This window comes from Oncorhynchus clarkii, unplaced genomic scaffold, assembly GCF_045791955.1.
Source record: "Oncorhynchus clarkii lewisi isolate Uvic-CL-2024 unplaced genomic scaffold, UVic_Ocla_1.0 unplaced_contig_14129_pilon_pilon, whole genome shotgun sequence".
Taxonomy (NCBI): Eukaryota; Metazoa; Chordata; class Actinopteri; order Salmoniformes; family Salmonidae; genus Oncorhynchus; species Oncorhynchus clarkii.
Window position 1 is genome coordinate 155,001 of NW_027258054.1, and position 22,495 is coordinate 177,495.

General features: G+C 46.9%; 1 protein-coding gene across 4 annotated transcripts in view; it reads right to left on the minus strand.

Moving 5' to 3' along the window:
* The window catches only part of LOC139394678 (proto-oncogene vav-like), a 53,201-nt gene extending 35,182 nt beyond the window's left edge, over positions 1-18,019 (minus strand). For 3 of the 4 annotated variants that reach the window (XM_071142769.1, XM_071142768.1, XM_071142767.1), the window contains exons 1-2: positions 17,805-18,019; positions 5,980-6,096 (exon numbers count right to left, since the gene is read on the minus strand). In XM_071142769.1, coding sequence (XP_070998870.1) covers positions 5,980-6,096; positions 17,805-18,008 — 321 coding nt within the window. In that variant the 5' untranslated portion in view covers positions 18,009-18,019. The remainder of the gene's footprint in view (positions 1-5,979; positions 6,097-17,804) is intronic. The other variant, XM_071142770.1, reaches the window with a different exon arrangement.
* Between the last annotated feature and the right edge of the window lie 4,476 nt (positions 18,020-22,495).

Consider the following 22,495-nt stretch of genomic DNA (forward strand, 5'->3'; position numbering starts at 1 on the left):
AAGGGGGGGGGGTGAATACTTTCACAAGCTTGCATCCTGTTTCCATTGATCATCCTTTAAGATGTTTCTACAACTTGATTGGCGTCCACCTATGGTCAATTCAATTGATTGGACATGATCAGGAAAGGCACACACCTCTCTATATAAGGTCCCACAGTTGACAGTGCATGTCACAGCAAAAACCAAGACATGAGGTCGAAGGAATTGTCAGTGGACCCCCGAGACAGGATTGTGTCGAGGCACAGATTCAAGGGAAGGGTACCAAAACATGTCTGCAGCATTGAAGGTCCCCAAGACCACAGTGGCCTCCATCATTGTTAAATGGAAGAAGCTGGCCATCCGGCCAAACTGAGCAATCGAGGGAGAAGGGCCTTGCTCAGGGAGGTGACCAAGAGCCCGATGGTCACTCTGACAGCGCTCTAGAGTTCCTCTGTGGAGATGGGAGAACCTTCCAGGAGGACAACCATCTCTGCAGCACTCCACCAATCAGGCCTTTATGGTAGAGTGGCCAGACGGAAGCCTCTCCTCAGTAAAAGGCACATGACAGCCTGCTTGGAGTTTGCCAAAAAACCTACTCCAGGGCGCTCAGAACCTCAGACTGGGGCGAAGGTTCACCTTCCAACAGGACAACGACCCTAAGCACACAGCCAAGACAATGCAGGAGTGGCTTCGGGACAAGTCTCTGAATGTCCTTGAGTGGCTCAGCCAGAGCCCGGACTTGGACCCAATCAAACATCTCTGGAGAGACCTGTAAATAGCTGTGCAGCGACGCTCCCAATCCAACCTCAGGCAGAGAAGAATGGGAGAAACTCCCCAAAGACAGGTGTGCCAAGCTTGTAGTGTCATACCCAAGGAGCCTAGAGGCTGTCATCACTGCCAAAGGTGCTTCAACAAAGTACTGAATAAAGGGTCTGAATACTTATGTAAATATAATATTTACATTTTACATTTTTTATACATTTACAAAAGTTTCTAAAAACCTGTTTTTACTTTGTCATAATGAAGTATTGTGTGTATATTGATGAGGAAGAAAAACAATTTACGCCATTTTAGAATAAGGCTGTAACGTAACGGAAAAGTCAAAGGGTCTGAATATTTTCAGAATGTTCTGTATGTGGTCGTCTCACCTAGCTATCTGAAGATGAATGGTCGTCTCACCTAGCTATCTGAAGATGAATGGTCGTCTCACCTAGCTATCTGAAGATGAATGGTCGTCTCACCTAGATATCTGAAGATGAATGGTCGTCTCACCTAGCTATCTGAAGATGAATGGTCGTCTCACCTAGCTATCTGAAGATGAATGGTCGTCTCACCTAGCTATCTGAAGATGAATGTTCTGTATGTGGTCGTCTCACCTAGCTATCTGAAGATGAATGTTCTGTATGTGGTCGTCTCACCTAGCTATCTGAAGATGAATGGTCGTCCCACCTAGCTATCTGAAGATGAATGTTCTGTATGTGGTCGTCTCACCTAGCTATCTGAAGATGAATGTTCTGTATGTGGTCGTCTCACCTAGCTATCTGAAGATGAATGGTCGACTCACCTAGCTATCTGAAGATGAATGGTCGTCTCACCTAGCTATCTGAAGATGAATGTACTGTATGTGGTCGTCTCACCTAGCTATCTGAAGATGAATGGTCGTCTCACCTAGCTATCTGAAGATGAATGTTCTGTATGTGGTCGTCTCACCTAGCTATCTGAAGATGAATGGTCATCTCTCCTAGCTATCTGAAGATGAATGGTCGTCTCACCTAGCTATCTGAAGATGAATGGTCGTCTCACCTAGCTATCTGAAGATGAATGGTCGTCTCACCTAGCTATCTGAAGATGAATGGTCGTCTCACCTAGCAATCTGAAGATGAATGGTCGTCTCACCTAGCTATCTGAAGATGAATGGTCGTCTCACCTAGCTATCTGAAGATGAATGGTCGTCTCACCTAGCTATCTGAAGATGAATGGTCGTCTCTCCTAGCTATCTGAAGATGAATGGTCGTCTCACCTAGCTATCTGAAGATGAATGGTCGTCTCACCTAGCTATCTGAAGATGAATGGTCGTCTCACCTAGCTATCTGAAGATGAATGGTCGTCTCACCTAGCTATCTCAAGATGAATGGTCGTCTCACCTAGCTATCTGAAGATGAATGGTCGTCCCACCTAGCTATCTGAAGATGAATGGTCGTCTCTCCTAGCTATCTGAAGATGAATGGTCGTCTATCCTAGCTATCTGAAGATGAATGGTCGTCTCACTTAGCTATCTGAAGATGAATGTTCTGTGTGGTCGTCCCACCTAGCTATCTGAAGATGAATGTTCTGTATGTGGTCGTCTCACCTAGCTATCTGAAGATGAATGGTCGTCTCACCTAGCTATCTGAAGATGAATGGTCGTCTCACCTAGCTATCTGAAGATGAATGGTCGTCTCTCCTAGCTATCTGAAGATGAATGGTCGTCTCACCTAGCTATCTGAAGATGAATGGTCGTCTCACCTAGCTATCTGAAGATGAATGGTCGTCTCTCCTAGCTATCTGAAGATGAATGGTCGTCTCACCTAGCTATCTGAAGATGAATGGTCGTCTCTCCTAGCTATCTGAAGATGAATGGTCGTCTCACCTAGCTATCTGAAGATGAATGGTCGTCCCACCTAGCTATCTGAAGATGAATGGTCGTCTCACCTAGCTATCTGAAGATGAATGGTCGTCTCACCTAGCTATCTGAAGACGAATTGTCGTCTCTCCTAGCTATCTGAAGATGAATGGTCGTCTCACCTAGCTATCTGAAGATGAATGGTTGTCTCACCTAGCTATCTGAAGATGAATGGTCGTCCCACCTAGCTATCTGAAGATGAATGGTCGTCTCTCCTAGCTATCTGAAGATGAATAGTCGTCTCTCCTAGCTATCTGAAGATCAATGGTCGTCTCACCTAGCTATCTGAAGATGAATGTTCTGTGTGGTCGTCCCACCTAGCTATCTGAAGATGAATGTTCTGTATGTGGTCGTCTCACCTAGCTATCTGAAGATGAATGGTCGTCTCACCTAGCTATCTGAAGATGAATGGTCGTCTCACCTAGCTATCTGAAGATGAATGGTCGTCTCTCCTAGCTATCTGAAGATGAATGGTCGTCTCACCTAGGTATCTGAAGATGAATGGTCGTCTCACCTAGCTATCTGAAGATGAATGGTCGTCTCTCCTAGCTATCTGAAGATGAATGGTCGTCTCACCTAGCTATCTGAAGATGAATGGTCGTCTCTCCTAGCTATCTGAAGATGAATGGTCGTCTCACCTAGCTATCTGAAGATGAATGGTCGTCCCACCTAGCTATCTGAAGATGAATGGTCGTCTCACCTAGCTATCTGAAGATGAATGGTCGTCTCACCTAGCTATCTGAAGACGAATGGTCGTCTCTCCTAGCTATCTGAAGATGAATGGTCGTCTCACCTAGCTATCTGAAGATGAATGGTCGTCTCACCTAGCTATCTGAAGATGAATGGTCGTCCCACCTAGCTATCTGAAGATGAATGGTCGTCTCTCCTAGCTTTCTGAAGATGAATGGTCGTCTCTCCTAGCTATCTGAAGATGAATGGTCGTCTCACCTAGCTATCTGAAGATGAATGTTCTGTGTGGTCGTCCCACCTAGCTATCTGAAGATGAATGTTCTGTATGTGGTCGTCTCACCTAGCTATCTGAAGATGAATGGTCGTCTCACCTAGCTATCTGAAGATGAATGGTCGTCTCACCTAGCTATCTGAAGATGAATGGTCGTCTCACCTAGCTATCTGAAGATGAATGGTCGTCTCTCCTAGCTATCTGAAGATTAATGTTCTGTATGTGGTCGTCTCACCTAGCTATCTGAAGATGAATGTACTGTATGTGGTCGTCTCACCTAGCTATATGAAGATGAATGGTCGTCTCACCTAGCTATCTGAAGATGAATGGTCGTCCCACCTAGCTATCTGAAGATGAATGTACTGTATGTGGTCGTCTCACCTAGCTATCTGAAGATGAATGGTCGTCTCACCTAGCTATCTGAAGATGAATGGTCGTCCCACCTAGCTATATGAAGATGAATGGTCGTCCCACCTAGCTATCTGAAGATGAATGTACTGTATGTGGTCGTCTCACCTAGCTATCTGAAGATGAATGGTCGTCTCACCTAGCTATCTGAAGATGAATGTACTGTATGTGGTCGTCTCACCTAGCTATCTGAAGATGAATGGTCGTCCCACCTAGCTATCTGAAGATGAATGGTCGTCTCACCTAGCTATCTGAAGATGAATGTACTGTATGTGGTCGTCTCACCTAGCTATCTGAAGATGAATGGTCGTCTCACCTAGCTATCTGAAGATGAATGGTCGTCTCTCCTAGCTATCTGAAGATGAATGGTCGTCTCACCTAGCTATCTGAAGATGAATGGTCGTCTCACCTAGCTATCTGAAGATGAATGGTCGTCTCACCTAGCTATCTGAAGATGAATGGTCGTCTCTCCTAGCTATCTGAAGATGAATGGTCGTCTCTCCTAGCTATCTGAAGATGAATGGTCGTCTCTCCTAGCTATCTGAAGATGAATGGTCGTCTCACCTAGCTATCTGAAGATGAAGGTTCTGTGTGGTCGTCCCACCTAGCTATCTGAAGATGAATGTTCTGTATGTGGTCGTCTCACCTAGCTATCTGAAGATGAATGGTCGTCTCACCTAGCTATCTGAAGATGAATGGTCGTCTCACCTAGCTATCTGAAGATGAATGGTCGTCTCTCCTAGCTATCTGAAGATGAATGTTCTGTATGTGGTCGTCTCACCTAGCTATCTGAAGATGAATGTACTGTATGTGGTCGTCTCACCTAGCTATATGAAGATGAATGGTCGTCTCACCTAGCTATCTGAAGATGAATGGTCGTCCCACCTAGCTATCTGAAGATGAATGTTCTGTATGTGGTCGTCTCACCTAGCTATCTGAAGATGAATGTACTGTATGTGGTCGTCTCACCTAGCTATATGAAGATGAATGGTCGTCTCACCTAGCTATCTGAAGATGAATGGTCGTCCCACCTAGCTATCTGAAGATGAATGTTCTGTATGTGGTCGTCTCACCTAGCTATCTGAAGATGAATGTACTGTATGTGGTCGTCTCACCTAGCTATCTGAAGATGAATGGTCGTCCCACCTAGCCATCTGAAGATGAATGTACTGTATGTGGTCGTCTCTCCTAGCCATCTGAAGATGAATGTACTGTAACTGTAAGTCTCTCCTAGCTATCTGAAGATGAATGTACTGTATGTGGTCGTCTCACCTAGCTATCTGAAGATGAATGTTCTGTATGTGGTCGTCCCACCTAGCTATCTGAAGATGAATGTACTGTATGTGGTCGTCCCACCTAGCTATCTGAAGATGAATGTTCTGTATGTGGTCGTCTCACCTAGCTATCTGAAGATGAATGTACTGTATGTGGTCGTCCCACCTAGCTATCTGAAGATGAATGTACTGTATGTGGTCGTCCCACCTAGCTATCTGAAGATGAATGTACTGTATGTGGTCGTCCCACCTAGCTATCTGAAGATGAATGTACTGTATGTGGTCGTCCCACCTAGCTATCTGAAGATGAATGTTCTGTATGTGGTCGTCCCACCTAGCTATCTGAAGATGAATGTTCTGTATGTGGTCGTCCCACCTAGCTATCTGAAGATGAATGTACTGTAACTGTAAGTCTCTCCTAGCCATCTGAAGATGAATGTACTGTAACTGTAAGTCTCTCCTAGCTATCTGAAGATGAATGGTCGTCTCTCCTAGCTATCAGAAGATGAATGTTCTGCAACTGTAAGACTCTCCGGATCAGAGCGTCGGCTTTATGACTAAAATGTACATGTAAAACGAGAGAGAGAACAATAGAGAGTTCAGATGAGGTGAGGTGATGTCACACACACACACACACACACACACACACACACACACACACACACACACACACACACACACACACACACACACACCTTGCCGAAGTCTCTGACATCAAACAGGTCGAAGGCTTCAAACAGTTCAGTCTTCCTCAGGTGAAACTTCTCCTGACACACCCCCAGGAACGTACGGATGTTCTTCAGACACAGGAACTACAGGGAGCCAATCAGAACAGGTTATTTCACCCCCAGGAACGTACGGATGTTCTTCAGACACAGGAACTACAGGGAGCCAATCAGAACAGGTTATTTCACACACAGGAACTACAGGGAGCCAATCAGATAAGGTTATTTCAGACACAGGAACTACAGAAGCCAATCATATCGGGTTTTTCAGACACGGGAACAAAAAGGAGCCAATCAGATAAGGTTATTTAAGACATAGGAACTACAGAAGCCAATCATATCAGGTTAGTTAAGACACAGGAACTACAGTGGGCTAATCAGAACAGGTTATTCACAAGCCATTGAGTCACACTTTATAGGTTCAGTTATCACATTGAAATTGGTCATCATCACACATCCCCCTCAGCCAACTTGTGTAATGATTGACTGATTATTTGATTGATCGACAGACACAATACTGTGCACATCACTATGGAAACCAGTAGGGAGGTGGAGGGATAGAATCAAGGGAGAGAAGGAGAGATAACATGAGGGGGAGAGAGAGAAAGAGAGAGGAGAGAGAGAGATGGAGAGAAAGAGAGAGGAGAGAGAGAGATGGAAAGAAAGAGAGAGGAGAGAGAGAGAAAGAGAGCCACAAGGTGTTCATCTAGTCAGTGTAAAACACATTAATGTCTCTAATACAAAACCCTGCTGCTCAGCGGTCAGACATTTGCAGAATCAGATTTGCATAGCTTCCTGCCAGAGCAGTGTGTGTGTGTGTGTGTGTGTGTGTGTGTGTGTGTGTGTGTGTGTGTGTGGTGTCAGCATTGTTAAATAGAGAACTCTAATTTAAAAAAAGGGGAAATGTTTTGACTGGCACTGATATATGACCCTGGTATGAGCATACACACACACACACACACACACACACACACACACACACACACACACACACACACACACACACACACACACACACACACACACACACACACTGATGTTCACAGACGTGGATTCCTTTTGTTGCAATGGACACTTCCCTGTGCAGTTATGCAAAGTGTCTCAACATGTGTTATGAAGGGAGGACACTAGTCACCTCATAGGACTCCCCAGAGTTACACACTCAGCACGGCCACTCAGCACGGCCACTCCCCAGAGTTACACACTCAGCACGGCCACTCCCCAGAGTGCTACAACCCAACACACACACACAAACACCTGCTACAACCCAACACACACACACATTTTACTGTATGTAGCCTCCCTACTTTTATAGCCTCTCTACTGTTTATAGCCTCACTACTGTATGTTGCCTCGCTACTGTATATAGCCTCTCTACTGTATATAGCCTCTCTACTGTATGTAGCCTGTCTTTTTACTGTTGTTTTATTTCTTTACCTACCTATTGTTCACCTAATACCTTTTTGGCACTGTTGGTTAGAGCCTGTAAGTAAGCATTTCACTGTAAGGTCTACTACACCTGTTGTATTCAGCATTTCACTGTAAGGTCTACTACACCTGTTGTATTCAGCATTTCACTGTAAGGTCTACTACACCTGTTGTATTCAGTATTTCACTGTACTGTCTACTACACCTGTTGTATTCAGTATTTCACTGTAAGGTCTACTACACCTGTTGTATTCAGTATTTCACTGTAAGGTCTACTACACCTGTTGTATTCAGCATTTCACTGTAAGGTCTACTACACCTGTTGTATTCAGCATTTCACTGTACTGTCTACTACACCTGTTGTATTCAGTATTTCACTGTAAGGTCTACTACACCTGTTGTATTCAGTATTTCACTGTAAGGTCTACTACACCTGTTGTATTCAGTATTTCACTGTAAGGTCTACTACACCTGTTGTATTCAGTATTTCACTGTAAGGTCTACTACACCTGTTGTATTCAGCATTTCACTGTAAGGTCTACTACACCTGTTGTATTCAGCATTTCACTGTAAGGTCTACTACACCTGTTGTATTCAGCATTTCACTGTAAGGTCTACTACACCTGTTGTATTCAGCATTTCACTGTAAGGTCTACTACACCTGTTGTATTCAGCATTTCACTGTAAGGTCTACTACACCTGTTGTATTCAGCATTTCACTGTAAGGTCTACTACACCTGTTGTATTCAGCATTTCACTGTAAGGTCTACTACACCTGTTGTATTCAGTATTTCACTGTAAGGTCTACTACACCTGTTGTATTCAGCATTTCACTGTAAGGTCTACCTGTTGTATTCAGCGCACGTGACAAATATTGACATTTAATAACATTTATCAATGAACTAAATATTATGACCCACAGAAAGGATTCCCCAGTCACTTAAACCCACCACACTGTAAACCAGAAGAGATGATGGTCATTGATACTAACTCTCTCACACACACACACACACACACACACACACACACACACACACACACCAGGTGATTTTCTTATCTCATTGTCCGGGGGCTTACATGCGGTCTGCTCGTCGCTATGGAACGGTCGCTATGGAACGGTCGCTATGGAAATGAAGCAGGAAACAGTGATAACAGCGTGCAGCTTAATAATGGTGTTCAGAACAAACACAAATTCAGGAGAGGACCAGATTTAAACACCACAACTTTAACGCAGCTCCCCAGCAACTCAACAAGCTGCTACACGTTGCCAACCAGCCTCCAGGCCTGTCTGCAACACTTTAACTAGTGTCCTTGAACGCAGCTGTTGCTCGTTGCTAATCAGTCCAGACTCTCCTTAATCACCACTGCCACCCTACTGACCGAACTAACATTCCTCCTCTTCGTTCTGCGGTGCATGTGGCGCTGCAGGACACTGTGGGACTAGCCTCATCCAGGACACTGTGGGACTAGCCTCATCCAGGACACTGTGTGACTAGCCTCATCCAGGACACCGTGGGACTAGCCTCATCCAGGTAACTGTGTGACTAGCCTCATCCAGGGAACTGGCATCATGTGGCGCTGCTGGACACTGTGTGACTAGCCTCATCCAGGACACTGTGTGACTAGCCTCATCCAGGACACTGTGTGACTAGCCTCATCCTGGACACCGTGGGACTAGCCTCATCCAGGACACTGTGGGACTAGCCTCATCCAGGACACTGTGTGACTAGCCTCATCCAGGACACTGTGGGACTAGCCTCATCCAGGACACCGTGTGACTAGCCTCATCCAGGACACCGTGTGACTAGCCTCATCCAGGACACCGTGTGACTAGCCTCATCCAGGACACTGTGTGACTAGCCTCATCCAGGACACCGTGGGACTAGCCTCATCCAGGACACTGTGTGACTAGCCTCATCCAGGACACTGTGTGACTAGCCTCATCCAGGACACTGTGGGACTAGCCTCATCCAGGACACTGTGGGACTAGCCTCATCCAGGACACTGTGTGACTAGCCTCATCCTGGACACCGTGTGACTAGCCTCATCCAGGACACTGTGTGACTAGCCTCATCCTGGACACCGTGTGACTAGCCTCATCCAGGACACTGTGTGACTAGCCTCATCCAGGACACTGTGTGACTAGCCTCATCCAGGACACTGTGTGACTAGCCTCATCCAGGACACCGTGTGACTAGCCTCATCCAGGACACCATGCCTCATCCAGGACACCATGGGACTAGCCTCATCCAGGACACCGTGTGACTAGCCTCATCCAGGACACTGTTTGACTAGCCTCATCCAGGACACCGTGTGACTAGCCTCATCCAGGACACTGTGTGACTAGCCTCATCCAGGACACCGTGTGACTAGCCTCATCCAGGACACAGTGTGACTAGCCTCATCCAGGACACCGTGTGACTAGCCTCATCCAGGACACTGTGTGACTAGCCTCATCCAGGACACTGTGTGACTAGCCTCATCCAGGACACAGTGTGACTAGCCTCATCCAGGACACCGTGTGACTAGCCTCATCCAGGACACTGTGTGACTAGCCTCATCCAGGACACTGTGTGACTAGCCTCATCCAGGACACCGTGTGACTAGCCTCATCCAGGACACAGTGTGACTAGCCTCATCCAGGACACCGTGTGACTAGCCTCATCCAGGACACTGTGTGACTAGCCTCATCCAGGACACTGTGTGACTAGCCTCATCCAGGACACCGTGTGACTAGCCTCATCCAGGACACCGTGGGACTAGCCTCATCCAGGTAACTGTGTGACTAGCCTCATCCAGGGAACTGGCATCATGTGGTGCTGCTGGACACTGTGTGACTAGCCTCATCCAGGACACTGTGTGACTAGCCTCATCCAGGTAACTGTGTGACTAGCCTCATCCAGGACACCGTGTGACTAGCCTCATCCAGGACACCGTGTGACTAGCCTCATCCAGGACACTGTGTGACTAGCCTCATCCAGGACACTGTGTGACTAGCCTCATCCAGGACACCATGGGACTAGCCTCATCCAGGACACTGTGTGACTAGCCTCATCCAGGACACCGTGTGACTAGCCTCATCCAGGACACCCTGGGACTAGCCTCATCCAGGACACCCTGGGACTAGCCTCATCCAGGACACCCTGGGACTAGCCTCATCCAGGACACCCTGGGACTAGCCTCATCCAGGACACCCTGGGACTAGCCTCATCCAGGACACCGTGTGACTAGCCTCATCCAGACCCTGACTACTACTGTGGACCCTGACTACTACTGTGGACCCTGACTACTACTGTGGACTATGACTACTACTGTGGACTATGACTACTACTGTGGACCCTGACTACTGCTGTGGACCCTGACTACTACTGTGGACTATGACTACTACTGTAGACCCTGACTGCTACTGGGGGCTGACTACTACTGTGGACCCTGACTACTACTGTGGACCCTAACTACTACTGTGGACCCTGACTACTGCTGTGGAACCTGACTACTACTGTGGACCCTGACTGCTACTGGGGGCTGACTACTACTGTGGACCCTGACTACTACTGTGGACCCTGACTACCACTGTGGACCCTGACTACTACTGTGGACTATGACTACTACTGTGGACTATGACTACTTCTGTGGACCCTGACTACTACTGTGGACCCTGACTACTACTGTGGACCCTGACTACTACTGTGGACCCTGACTGCTACTGGGGGCTGACTACTACTGTGGACCCTGACTACTACTGTGGACCTTAACTACTACTGTGGACCTTAACTACTACTGTGGACCCTGACTGCTACTGTGGACCCTGACTACTGCTGTGGACCCTGACTACTACTGTGGACCCTGACTACTGCTGTGGACCCTGACTACTACTGTGGACCCTGACTACTACTGTGGACCCTGACTACTACTGTGGACTATGACTACTACTGTGGACCCTGACTACTGCTGTGGACCCTGACTACTACTGTGGACCCTGACTACTACTGTGGACCCTGACTACCACTGTGGACCCTGACTACCACTGTGGACTATGACTACTACTGTGGACTATGACTACTTCTGTGGACCCTGACTACTACTGTGGACCCTGACTACTACTGTGGACCCTGACTGTGGACCCTGACTACTACTGTGGACCCTGACTACTACTGTGGACCCTGACTACTACTGTGGATCCTGACTACTACTGTGGACCCTGACTGTGTACCCTGACTACTACTGTGGACCCTGACTACTACTGTGGACCCTGACTACCACTGTGGACCCTGACTACTACTGTGGACCCTGACTACTACTGTGGACCCTGACTGCTACTGGGGGCTGACTACTACTGTGGACCCTGACTACTACTGTGGACCCTAACAACTACTGTGGACCTTAACTACTGCTGTGGAACCTGACTACTACTGTGGACCCTGACTACTGCTGTGGACCCTGACTACTACTGTGAACTATGACTACTACTGTGGACCCTGACTGCTACTGTGGACCCTGACTACTGCTGTGGACCCTGACTACTACTGTGGACCCTGACTACTGCTGTGGACCCTGACTACTACTGTGGACCCTGACTACTACTGTGGACCCTGACTACTACTGTGGACTATGACTACTACTGTGGACCCTGACTACTACTGTGGACCCTGACTACTACTGTGGACCCTGACTACTACTGTGGACCCTGACTACCACTGTGGACCCTGACTACTACTGTGGACTATGACTACTACTGTGGACTATGACTACTTCTGTGGACCCTGACTACTACTGTGGACCCTGACTACTACTGTGGACCCTGACTACCACTGTGGACCCTGACTACTACTGTGGACCCTGACTGTGGACCCTGACTACTACTGTGGACCCTGACTACTACTGTGGACCCTGACTACTACTGTGGACCCTGACTACTACTGTGGACCCTGACTGTGGACCCTGACTACTACTGTGGACCCTGACTACTACTGTGGACCCTGACTACCACTGTGGACCCTGACTACTACTGTGAACCCTGACTACTACTGTGGACCCTGACTACCACTGTGGACCCTGACTACCACTGTGGACCCTGACTACTACTGTGGACCCTGACTACTACTGTGGACCCTGACTACTACTGTGGACCCTGACTACTGCTGTGGACCCTGACTACTGCTGTGGACCCTGACCGCTGCTCCGACAGTGCCTCACCTAGCCTTTGCCAGCGACGGCCTCTCTCTCAGCATACTGCTTCCTCTGCCTGCTACCTCACATTCTGACTCCGCCGGCAGTGCAACAAGTTTTCTGGTGGCCTGCTCGGGTGGCCTGCTCTGGTGGCCTGCTCGGGTGGCCTGCTCGGGTGGCCTGCTCGGGTGGCCTGCTCTGGTGGCCTGCTCGGGTGGCCTGCTCGGGTGGCCTGCTCGGGTGGCCTGCTCTGGTGGCCTGCTCTGGTGGCCTGCTCGGGTGGCCTGCTCGGGTGGCCTGCTCTGGTGGCCTGCTCTGGTGGCCTGCTCTGGTGGCCTGCTCTGGTGGCCTGCTCTGGCCTCTTGGCTGTCTCTCCTGCTCCATCTTCACAGCCTCTAACAGCTCTCCCCCTCTCAGGTTCCACTAGCCTTGTGTACACTGCTACAGCAGCTGCTCACCCCTTCCCTCTGCCACTGATGTCCTCTCTCCCCACCTGCCTCTCCACCAGGGACGACCTCCATCGTAGGTCCCTTAGGTCCCTCTGTCTGCATCCTGTCTGCATCCTGTCTGCACCCTGTCTGCATCCTGTCTGCATCCTGTCTGCCCGACGGCAGTGGCCCTTGATACATCCCTCATACTGCCTCTGCTTGCTGCTCCACTCTGACAACCCCCTTTCCTTCCGTCAACCGTTGTCCCCCCCCGTGCTCCAACAACCTGGCTATCACGTTTCGCTTTGGACACTCCGGCGGTGGCTCACCCCTTCTGCCAATGACGTCCTTTCTCTTCCCCTCCAATCCCTCTGACTGCTGCTCCGCAGCATCTCACATTCCGTCCCTACCAGCCATGAACTCCCACATCCCAGCCATGAACTCCCACATCCCAGCCATGAACTCCCACATCCCAGCCATGAACTCCCACATCCCAGCCATGAACTCCCACATCCCAGCCATGAACTCCCACATCCCAGCCATGAACTCTCACATCCCAGCCATGAACTCCCACATCCCAGCCATGAACTCCCACATCCCAGCCATGAACTGTCCTCTTCTGTCCTCTACTGTCCTCTTCTGTCCTCTGCTGTCATCTCCTGTCCTCTACTTCATCTGCTGTCCTCTACTTCATCTGCTGTCCTCTACTTCATCTGCTGTCCTCTACTTCATCTGCTGTCCTCTGCTACATCTGGTCTATTCTCATTCCCCTACTGAATCCTCATTCTCACATTTATTCAATTTCCTCAATAAATAATATTCTATATTTCAATGTCTGGTCATTTTAAACTGGTGAAATGAGGCCAGAAACCGTCTTGCTAGTAGCAGACATCTTAAAGGGGAGGTAGCATAAACTCGGCCATAGGTAACATATGAAGCAGGAAACTGTGTTAGTAGTAGCAGACATCTTAAAGGGGAGGTAGCATAAACTCAGCCATAGGTAACATATAAAGCAGGAAACTGTGCTAGTAGTAGCAGACATCTTAAAGGGGAGGTAGCATAAACTCAGCCATAGGTAACATATGAAGCAGGAAACTGTGTTAGTAGTAGCAGACATCTTAAAGGGGAGGTAGCATAAACTCAGCCATAGGTAACCTATGAAGCAGGAAACTGTGTTAGTAGTAGCATGTATCTTAAAGGGGAGGGTGCATAAACTCGGCCATAGGTAACATATAAAGCAGGAAACTGTGTTAGTAGTAGCGTGTATCTTAAGTTAAAGGGGAGGTAGCATAAACTCGGCCATAGGTAACATATGAATTTGCATTAGTTTACGTATCAACATTTAAAATGCAAAGTTTCACCTCACTGTTCTATGTTTCAGCCTTACAGGCAAATACTTCATGAATGTTGCAAATCAATTTGAAGGTTGGTAGCCAAAAAGCCTGATGATGTTAGTCCTACCAGCCTGCTGACGTTAGTCCTACCAGCCTGCTGACGTTAGTCCTACCAGCCTGCTGATGTTAGTCCTACCAGCCTGCTGATGTTAGTCCTACCAGCCTGCTGATGTTAGTCCTACCAGCCTGCTGACGTTAGTCCTACCAGCCTGCTGACGTTAGTCTTACCAGCCTGCTGACGTTAGTCCTACCAGCCTGCTGATGTTAGTCCTACCAGCCTGCTGACGTTAGTCCTACCAGCCTGATGATGTTAGTCCTACCAGTCTGCTGACATTAGTCCTACCAGCCTGCTGACGTTAGTCCTACCAGCCTGATGACGTTAGTCCTACCAGCCTGCTGACGTCAGTCCTACCAGCCTGATGATGTTAGTCCTACCAGCCTGCTGATGTTAGTCCTACCAGCCTGCTGACGTTAGTCCTACCAGCCTGATGATGTTAGTCCTACCAGGAAACTGTGTTAGTAGTAGCAGACATCTTAAAGGGGAGGTAGCATAAACTCAGCCATAGGTAACATATAAAGCAGGAAACTGTGCTAGTAGTAGCAGACATCTTAAAGGGAGGTAGCATAAACTCAGCCATAGGTAACATATGAAGCAGGAAACTGTGTTAGTAGTAGCAGACATCTTAAAGGGGAGGTAGCATAAACTCAGCCATAGGTAACCTATGAAGCAGGAAACTGTGTTAGTAGTAGCATGTATCTTAAAGGGGAGGTAGCATAAACTCGGCCATAGGTAACATATGAAGCAGGAAACTGTGTTAGTAGTAGCAGACATCTTAAAGGGGAGGTAGCATAAACTCGGCCATAGGTAACATATGAAGCAGGAAACTGTGTTAGTAGTAGCAGGCATCTTAAAGGGGAGGTAGCATAAACTTGGCCATAGGTAACATATGAAGCAGGAAACTGTGTTAGTAGTAGCATGTATCTTAAAGGGGAGGTAGCATAAACTCGGCCATAGGTAACATATGAAGCAGGAAACTGTGTTAGTAGTAGCAGACATCTTAAAGGGGAGGTAGCATAAACTCGGCCATAGGTAACATATGAAGCAGGAAACTGTGTTAGTAGTAGCAGACATCTTAAAGGGGAGGTAGCATAAACTCGGCCATAGGTAACATATGAAGCAGGAAACTGTGTTAGTAGTAGCAGACATCTTAAAGGGGAGGGTGCATAAACTCGGCCATAGGTAACATATGGATTTGCATTAGTTTACGCATCAACATTTCAAATGCAAAGTTTCACCTCACTGTTCTATGTTTCAGCCTTACAGGAAAATACTTCATGAATGTATTGTTGCAAATCAATTTGAAGGTTGGTAGCCAACAAGCCTGATGATGTTAGTTCTACCAGCCTGCTGATGTTAGTCCTACCAGCCTGATGACGTTAGTCCTACCAGCCTGATGATGTTAGTCCTACCAGCCTGATGATGTTAGTCCTACCAGCCTGCTGACGTTAGTCCTACCAGCCTGATGATGTTAGTCCAACCCGTCTGCTGACATTAGTCCTACCAGCCTGCTGACGTTAGTCCTACCAGCCTGATGACGTTAGTCCTACCAGCCTGCTGACGTCAGTCCTACCAGCCTGATGATGTTAGTCCTACCAGCCTGCTGATGTTAGTCCTACCAGCCTGCTGACGTTAGTCCTACCAGCCTGATGATGTTATTCCTACCACCCTGCTGATGTTAGTCCTACCAGCCTGCTGACGTTAGTCCTACCAGTCTGCTGATGTTAGTCCTACCAGCCTGCTGATGTTAGTCCTACCAGCCTGCTGATGTTAGTCCTACCAGCCTGATGACGTTAGTCCTACCAGCCTGATGATGTTAGTCCTACCAGCCTGATGATGTTAGTCCTACCAGCCTGCTGATGTTAGTCCTACCAGCCTGCTGATGTTAGTCCTACCAGTCTGCTGATGTTAGTCCTACCAGCCTGCTGATGTTAGTCCTACCAGCCTGATGACGTTAGTCCTACCAGCCTGATGATGTTAGTCCTACCAGCCTGATGATGTTAGTCCTACCAGCCTGATGATGTTAGTCCTACCAGCCTGATGACGTTAGTCCTACCAGCCTGATGATGTTAGTCCTACCAGCCTGATGATGTTAGTCCTACCAGTCTGCTGATGTTAGTCCTACCAGCCTGCTGATGTCAATCCTACCAGCCTGCTGATGTTAGTCCTACCAGCCTGCTGATGTTAGTCCTACCAGCCTGCTGATGTTAGTCCTACCAGTCTGCTGATGTTAGTCCTACCAGCCTGCTGATGTTAGTCCTACCAGCCTGATGACGTTAGTCCTACCAGCCTGATGATGTTAGTCCTACCAGCCTGATGATGTTAGTCCTACCAGCCTGCTGACGTTAGTCCTACCAGCCTGATGATGTTAGTCCAACCCGTCTGCTGACATTAGTCCTACCAGCCTGCTGACGTTAGTCCTACCAGCCTGATGACGTTAGTCCTACCAGCCTGCTGACGTCAGTCCTACCAGCCTGATGATGTTAGTCCTACCAGCCTGCTGATGTTAGTCCTACCAGCCTGCTGACGTTAGTCCTACCAGCCTGATGATGTTAGTCCTACCACCCTGCTGATGTTAGTCCTACCAGCCTGCTGACGTTAGTCCTACCAGTCTGCTGATGTTAGTCCTACCAGCCTGCTGATGTTAGTCCTACCAGCCTGCTGATGTTAGTCCTACCAGCCTGATGACGTTAGTCCTACCAGCCTGATGATGTTAGTCCTACCAGCCTGATGATGTTAGTCCTACCAGCCTGCTGATGTTAGTCCTACCAGCCTGCTGATGTTAGTCCTACCAGTCTGCTGATGTTAGTCCTACCAGCCTGCTGATGTTAGTCCTACCAGCCTGATGACGTTAGTCCTACCAGCCTGATGATGTTAGTCCTACCAGCCTGATGATGTTAGTCCTACCAGCCTGATGATGTTAGTCCTACCAGCCTGATGACGTTAGTCCTACCAGCCTGATGATGTTAGTCCTACCAGCCTGATGATGTTAGTCCTACCAGTCTGCTGATGTTAGTCCTACCAGCCTGCTGATGTCAATCCTACCAGCCTGCTGATGTTAGTCCTACCAGCCTGCTGATGTTAGTCCTACCAGCCTGCTGATGTTAGTCCTACCAGGGGCAGAACGACGAGAGACTGGTAGGACTAACATCAGCAGGCTGGTAGGACTAACTAACTGACGTTAGTCCTACCAGTCCTACCTGACATTTGGGTGTGTGTAAACGTGTATGTGTATAAGTGTGTGTGTGTGTGTGTGTGTGTGTGTGTGTGTGTGTGTGTGTGTGTGTGTGTGTGTGTGTGTGTGTGTGTGTGTGTTACCTGGGACATCTGGGGTCGGAGGTTGATCTCTCGGAGGTTGATGGCGTGGGGTAGTAAGTTGTTCAGCAGCTGACAGAGCAGAACTCCATCCCTCAGAGCCTGGGCTAACTCACACACCTGAGCACTGTCCCACGTTACCCTGTGACTCTCAGGGAGCACCCTGCACTCTATCAGCCACACGGCACAGTGACGCCACAGCTCCATCTCAACCGTAACACCCCCACCTGGACACGACAGGAACACAACATGACCGTGAGACAACCATAAACACCGATCAAATCTTTACTCTGCTGTTCATCATATATGCATAGTCACTATAACTATACACTCATGTACATACTACCTCAATCAGTCTGACTAACCGGTGTCTGTATGTAGCCTCTCTACTATTTACACTGCTGCTACTCTCTGTTCATCATATATGCATAGTCACTATAATTATACACTCATGTTCATACTACCTCAACTGGGCCGACCAACCAGTGCTCCCTCACATTCACTAACCGGGCTATCTGCAGTGTGTCCCACCACCCGCCAACCCCTCTTTTACACTGCTGCTACTCTCTGTTTATCATATATGCATAGTCACTTTAACCATATCTACATGTACATACTACCTCAATCAGCCTGACTAACCGGTGTCTGTATGTAACCTCGCTACTGTATATAGCATCTCTACTGTATATAGCCTCTCTACTGTATATAGCCTCTCTACTGTATGTAGCCTCTCTACTGTATATAGCCTCTCTACTGTATGTAGCCTCTCTACTGTATATAGCCTCTCTACTGTATGTAGCCTCTCTACTGTATATAGCCTCTCTACTGTATGTAGCCTCTCTACTGTATATAGCCTCTCTACTGTATGTAGCCTCTCTACTGTATATAGCCTCTCTACTGTATGTAGCCTCTCTACTGTATATAGCCTCTCTACTGTATGTAGCCTCTCTACTGTATATAGCCTCTCTACTGTATGTAGCCTCTCTACTGTATATAGCCTCTCTACTGTATGTAGCCTCGCTACTGTATATAGCCTCTCTACTGTTATAGCCTCTCTACTGTATATAGCCTCTCTACTGTTATAGCCTCGCTACTGTATGTAGCCTCGCTACTGTATATAGCCTCTCTACTGTTATAGCCTCTCTACTGTATATAGCCTCTCTACTGTTATAGCCTCTCTACTGTATATAGCCTCTCTACTGTATATAGCCTCTCTACTGTTATAGCCTCTCTACTGTATATAGCCTCTCTACTGTTATAGCCTCTCTACTGTATATAGCCTCTCTACTGTTATAGCCTCTCTACTGTATATAGCCTCTCTACTGTATGTAGCCTCTCTACTGTTATAGCCTCTCTACTGTATATAGCCTCTCTACTGTATATAGCCTCTCTACTGTATATAGCCTCTCTACTGTATGTAGCCTCTCTACTGTATGTAGCCTCTCTACTGTATATAGCCTCTCTACTGTATATAGCCTCTCTACTGTATATAGCCTCTCTACTGTATATAGCCTCTCTACTGTATATAGCCTCTCTACTGTATGTAGCCTCTCTACTGTATATAGCCTCTCTACTGTATGTAGCCTCTCTACTGTATATAGCCTCTCTACTGTATGTAGCCTCTCTACTGTATATAGCCTCTCTACTGTATGTAGCCTCTCTACTGTATATAGCCTCTCTACTGTATGTAGCCTCTCTACTGTATATAGCCTCTCTACTGTATGTAGCCTCTCTACTGTATATAGCCTCTCTACTGTATGTAGCCTCTCTACTGTATATAGCCTCTCTACTGTATGTAGCCTCTCTACTGTATATAGCCTCTCTACTGTATGTAGCCTCTCTACTGTATATAGCCTCTCTACTGTATGTAGCCTCGCTACTGTATATAGCCTCTCTACTGTTATAGCCTCTCTACTGTATATAGCCTCTCTACTGTTATAGCCTCGCTACTGTATGTAGCCTCGCTACTGTATATAGCCTCTCTACTGTTATAGCCTCTCTACTGTATATAGCCTCTCTACTGTTATAGCCTCTCTACTGTATATAGCCTCTCTACTGTATATAGCCTCTCTACTGTTATAGCCTCTCTACTGTATATAGCCTCTCTACTGTTATAGCCTCTCTACTGTATATAGCCTCTCTACTGTTATAGCCTCTCTACTGTATATAGCCTCTCTACTGTATGTAGCCTCTCTACTGTTATAGCCTCTCTACTGTATATAGCCTCTCTACTGTATATAGCCTCTCTACTGTATATAGCCTCTCTACTGTATGTAGCCTCTCTACTGTATGTAGCCTCTCTACTGTATATAGCCTCTCTACTGTATATAGCCTCTCTACTGTATATAGCCTCTCTACTGTATATAGCCTCTCTACTGTATATAGCCTCTCTACTGTATGTAGCCTCTCTACTGTATATAGCCTCTCTACTGTATGTAGCCTCTCTACTGTATATAGCCTCTCTACTGTATGTAGCCTCGCTACTGTATATAGCCTCTCTACTGTTATAGCCTCTCTACTGTATATAGCCTCTCTACTGTTATAGCCTCGCTACTGTATGTAGCCTCGCTACTGTATATAGCCTCTCTACTGTTATAGCCTCTCTACTGTATATAGCCTCTCTACTGTTATAGCCTCTCTACTGTATATAGCCTCTCTACTGTATATAGCCTCTCTACTGTTATAGCCTCTCTACTGTATATAGCCTCTCTACTGTTATAGCCTCTCTACTGTATATAGCCTCTCTACTGTTATAGCCTCTCTACTGTATATAGCCTCTCTACTGTATGTAGCCTCTCTACTGTTATAGCCTCTCTACTGTATATAGCCTCTCTACTGTATATAGCCTCTCTACTGTATATAGCCTCTCTACTGTATGTAGCCTCTCTACTGTATGTAGCCTCTCTACTGTATATAGCCTCTCTACTGTATATAGCCTCTCTACTGTATATAGCCTCTCTACTGTATATAGCCTCTCTACTGTATATAGCCTCTCTACTGTATGTAGCCTCTCTACTGTATATAGCCTCTCTACTGTATGTAGCCTCTCTACTGTATATAGCCTCTCTACTGTATGTAGCCTCTCTACTGTATATAGCCTCTCTACTGTATGTAGCCTCTCTACTGTATATAGCCTCTCTACTGTATGTAGCCTCTCTACTGTATATAGCCTCTCTACTGTATGTAGCCTCTCTACTGTATATAGCCTCTCTACTGTATGTAGCCTCTCTACTGTATATAGCCTCTCTACTGTATGTAGCCTCTCTACTGTATATAGCCTCTCTACTGTATGTAGCCTCTCTACTGTATATAGCCTCTCTACTGTATGTAGCCTCGCTACTGTATATAGCCTCTCTACTGTTATAGCCTCTCTACTGTATATAGCCTCTCTACTGTTATAGCCTCGCTACTGTATGTAGCCTCGCTACTGTATATAGCCTCTCTACTGTTATAGCCTCTCTACTGTATATAGCCTCTCTACTGTTATAGCCTCTCTACTGTATATAGCCTCTCTACTGTATATAGCCTCTCTACTGTTATAGCCTCTCTACTGTATATAGCCTCTCTACTGTTATAGCCTCTCTACTGTATATAGCCTCTCTACTGTTATAGCCTCTCTACTGTATATAGCCTCTCTACTGTATGTAGCCTCTCTACTGTTATAGCCTCTCTACTGTATATAGCCTCTCTACTGTATATAGCCTCTCTACTGTATATAGCCTCTCTACTGTATGTAGCCTCTCTACTGTATGTAGCCTCTCTACTGTATATAGCCTCTCTACTGTATATAGCCTCTCTACTGTATATAGCCTCTCTACTGTATATAGCCTCTCTACTGTATATAGCCTCTCTACTGTATGTAGCCTCTCTACTGTATATAGCCTCTCTACTGTATGTAGCCTCTCTACTGTATATAGCCTCTCTACTGTATGTAGCCTCGCTACTGTATATAGCCTCTCTACTGTTATAGCCTCTCTACTGTATATAGCCTCTCTACTGTTATAGCCTCGCTACTGTATGTAGCCTCGCTACTGTATATAGCCTCTCTACTGTTATAGCCTCTCTACTGTATATAGCCTCTCTACTGTTATAGCCTCTCTACTGTATATAGCCTCTCTACTGTATATAGCCTCTCTACTGTTATAGCCTCTCTACTGTATATAGCCTCTCTACTGTTATAGCCTCTCTACTGTATATAGCCTCTCTACTGTTATAGCCTCTCTACTGTATATAGCCTCTCTACTGTATGTAGCCTCTCTACTGTTATAGCCTCTCTACTGTATATAGCCTCTCTACTGTATATAGCCTCTCTACTGTTATAGCCTCTCTACTGTATATAGCCTCTCTACTGTTATAGCCTCTCTACTGTATATAGCCTCTCTACTGTATATAGCCTCTCTACTGTATATAGCCTCTCTACTGTATATAGCCTCTCTACTGTATGTAGCCTCTCTACTGTATGTAGCCTCTCTACTGTATATAGCCTCTCTACTGTATATAACCTCTCTACTGTATATAGCCTCTCTACTGTATATAGCCTCTCTACTGTATGTAGCCTCTCTACTGTATATAGCCTCTCTACTGTATGTAGCCTCTCTACTGTATATAGCCTCTCTACTGTATGTAGCCTCTCTACTGTATATAGCCTCTCTACTGTATGTAGCCTCTCTACTGTATATAGCCTCTCTACTGTA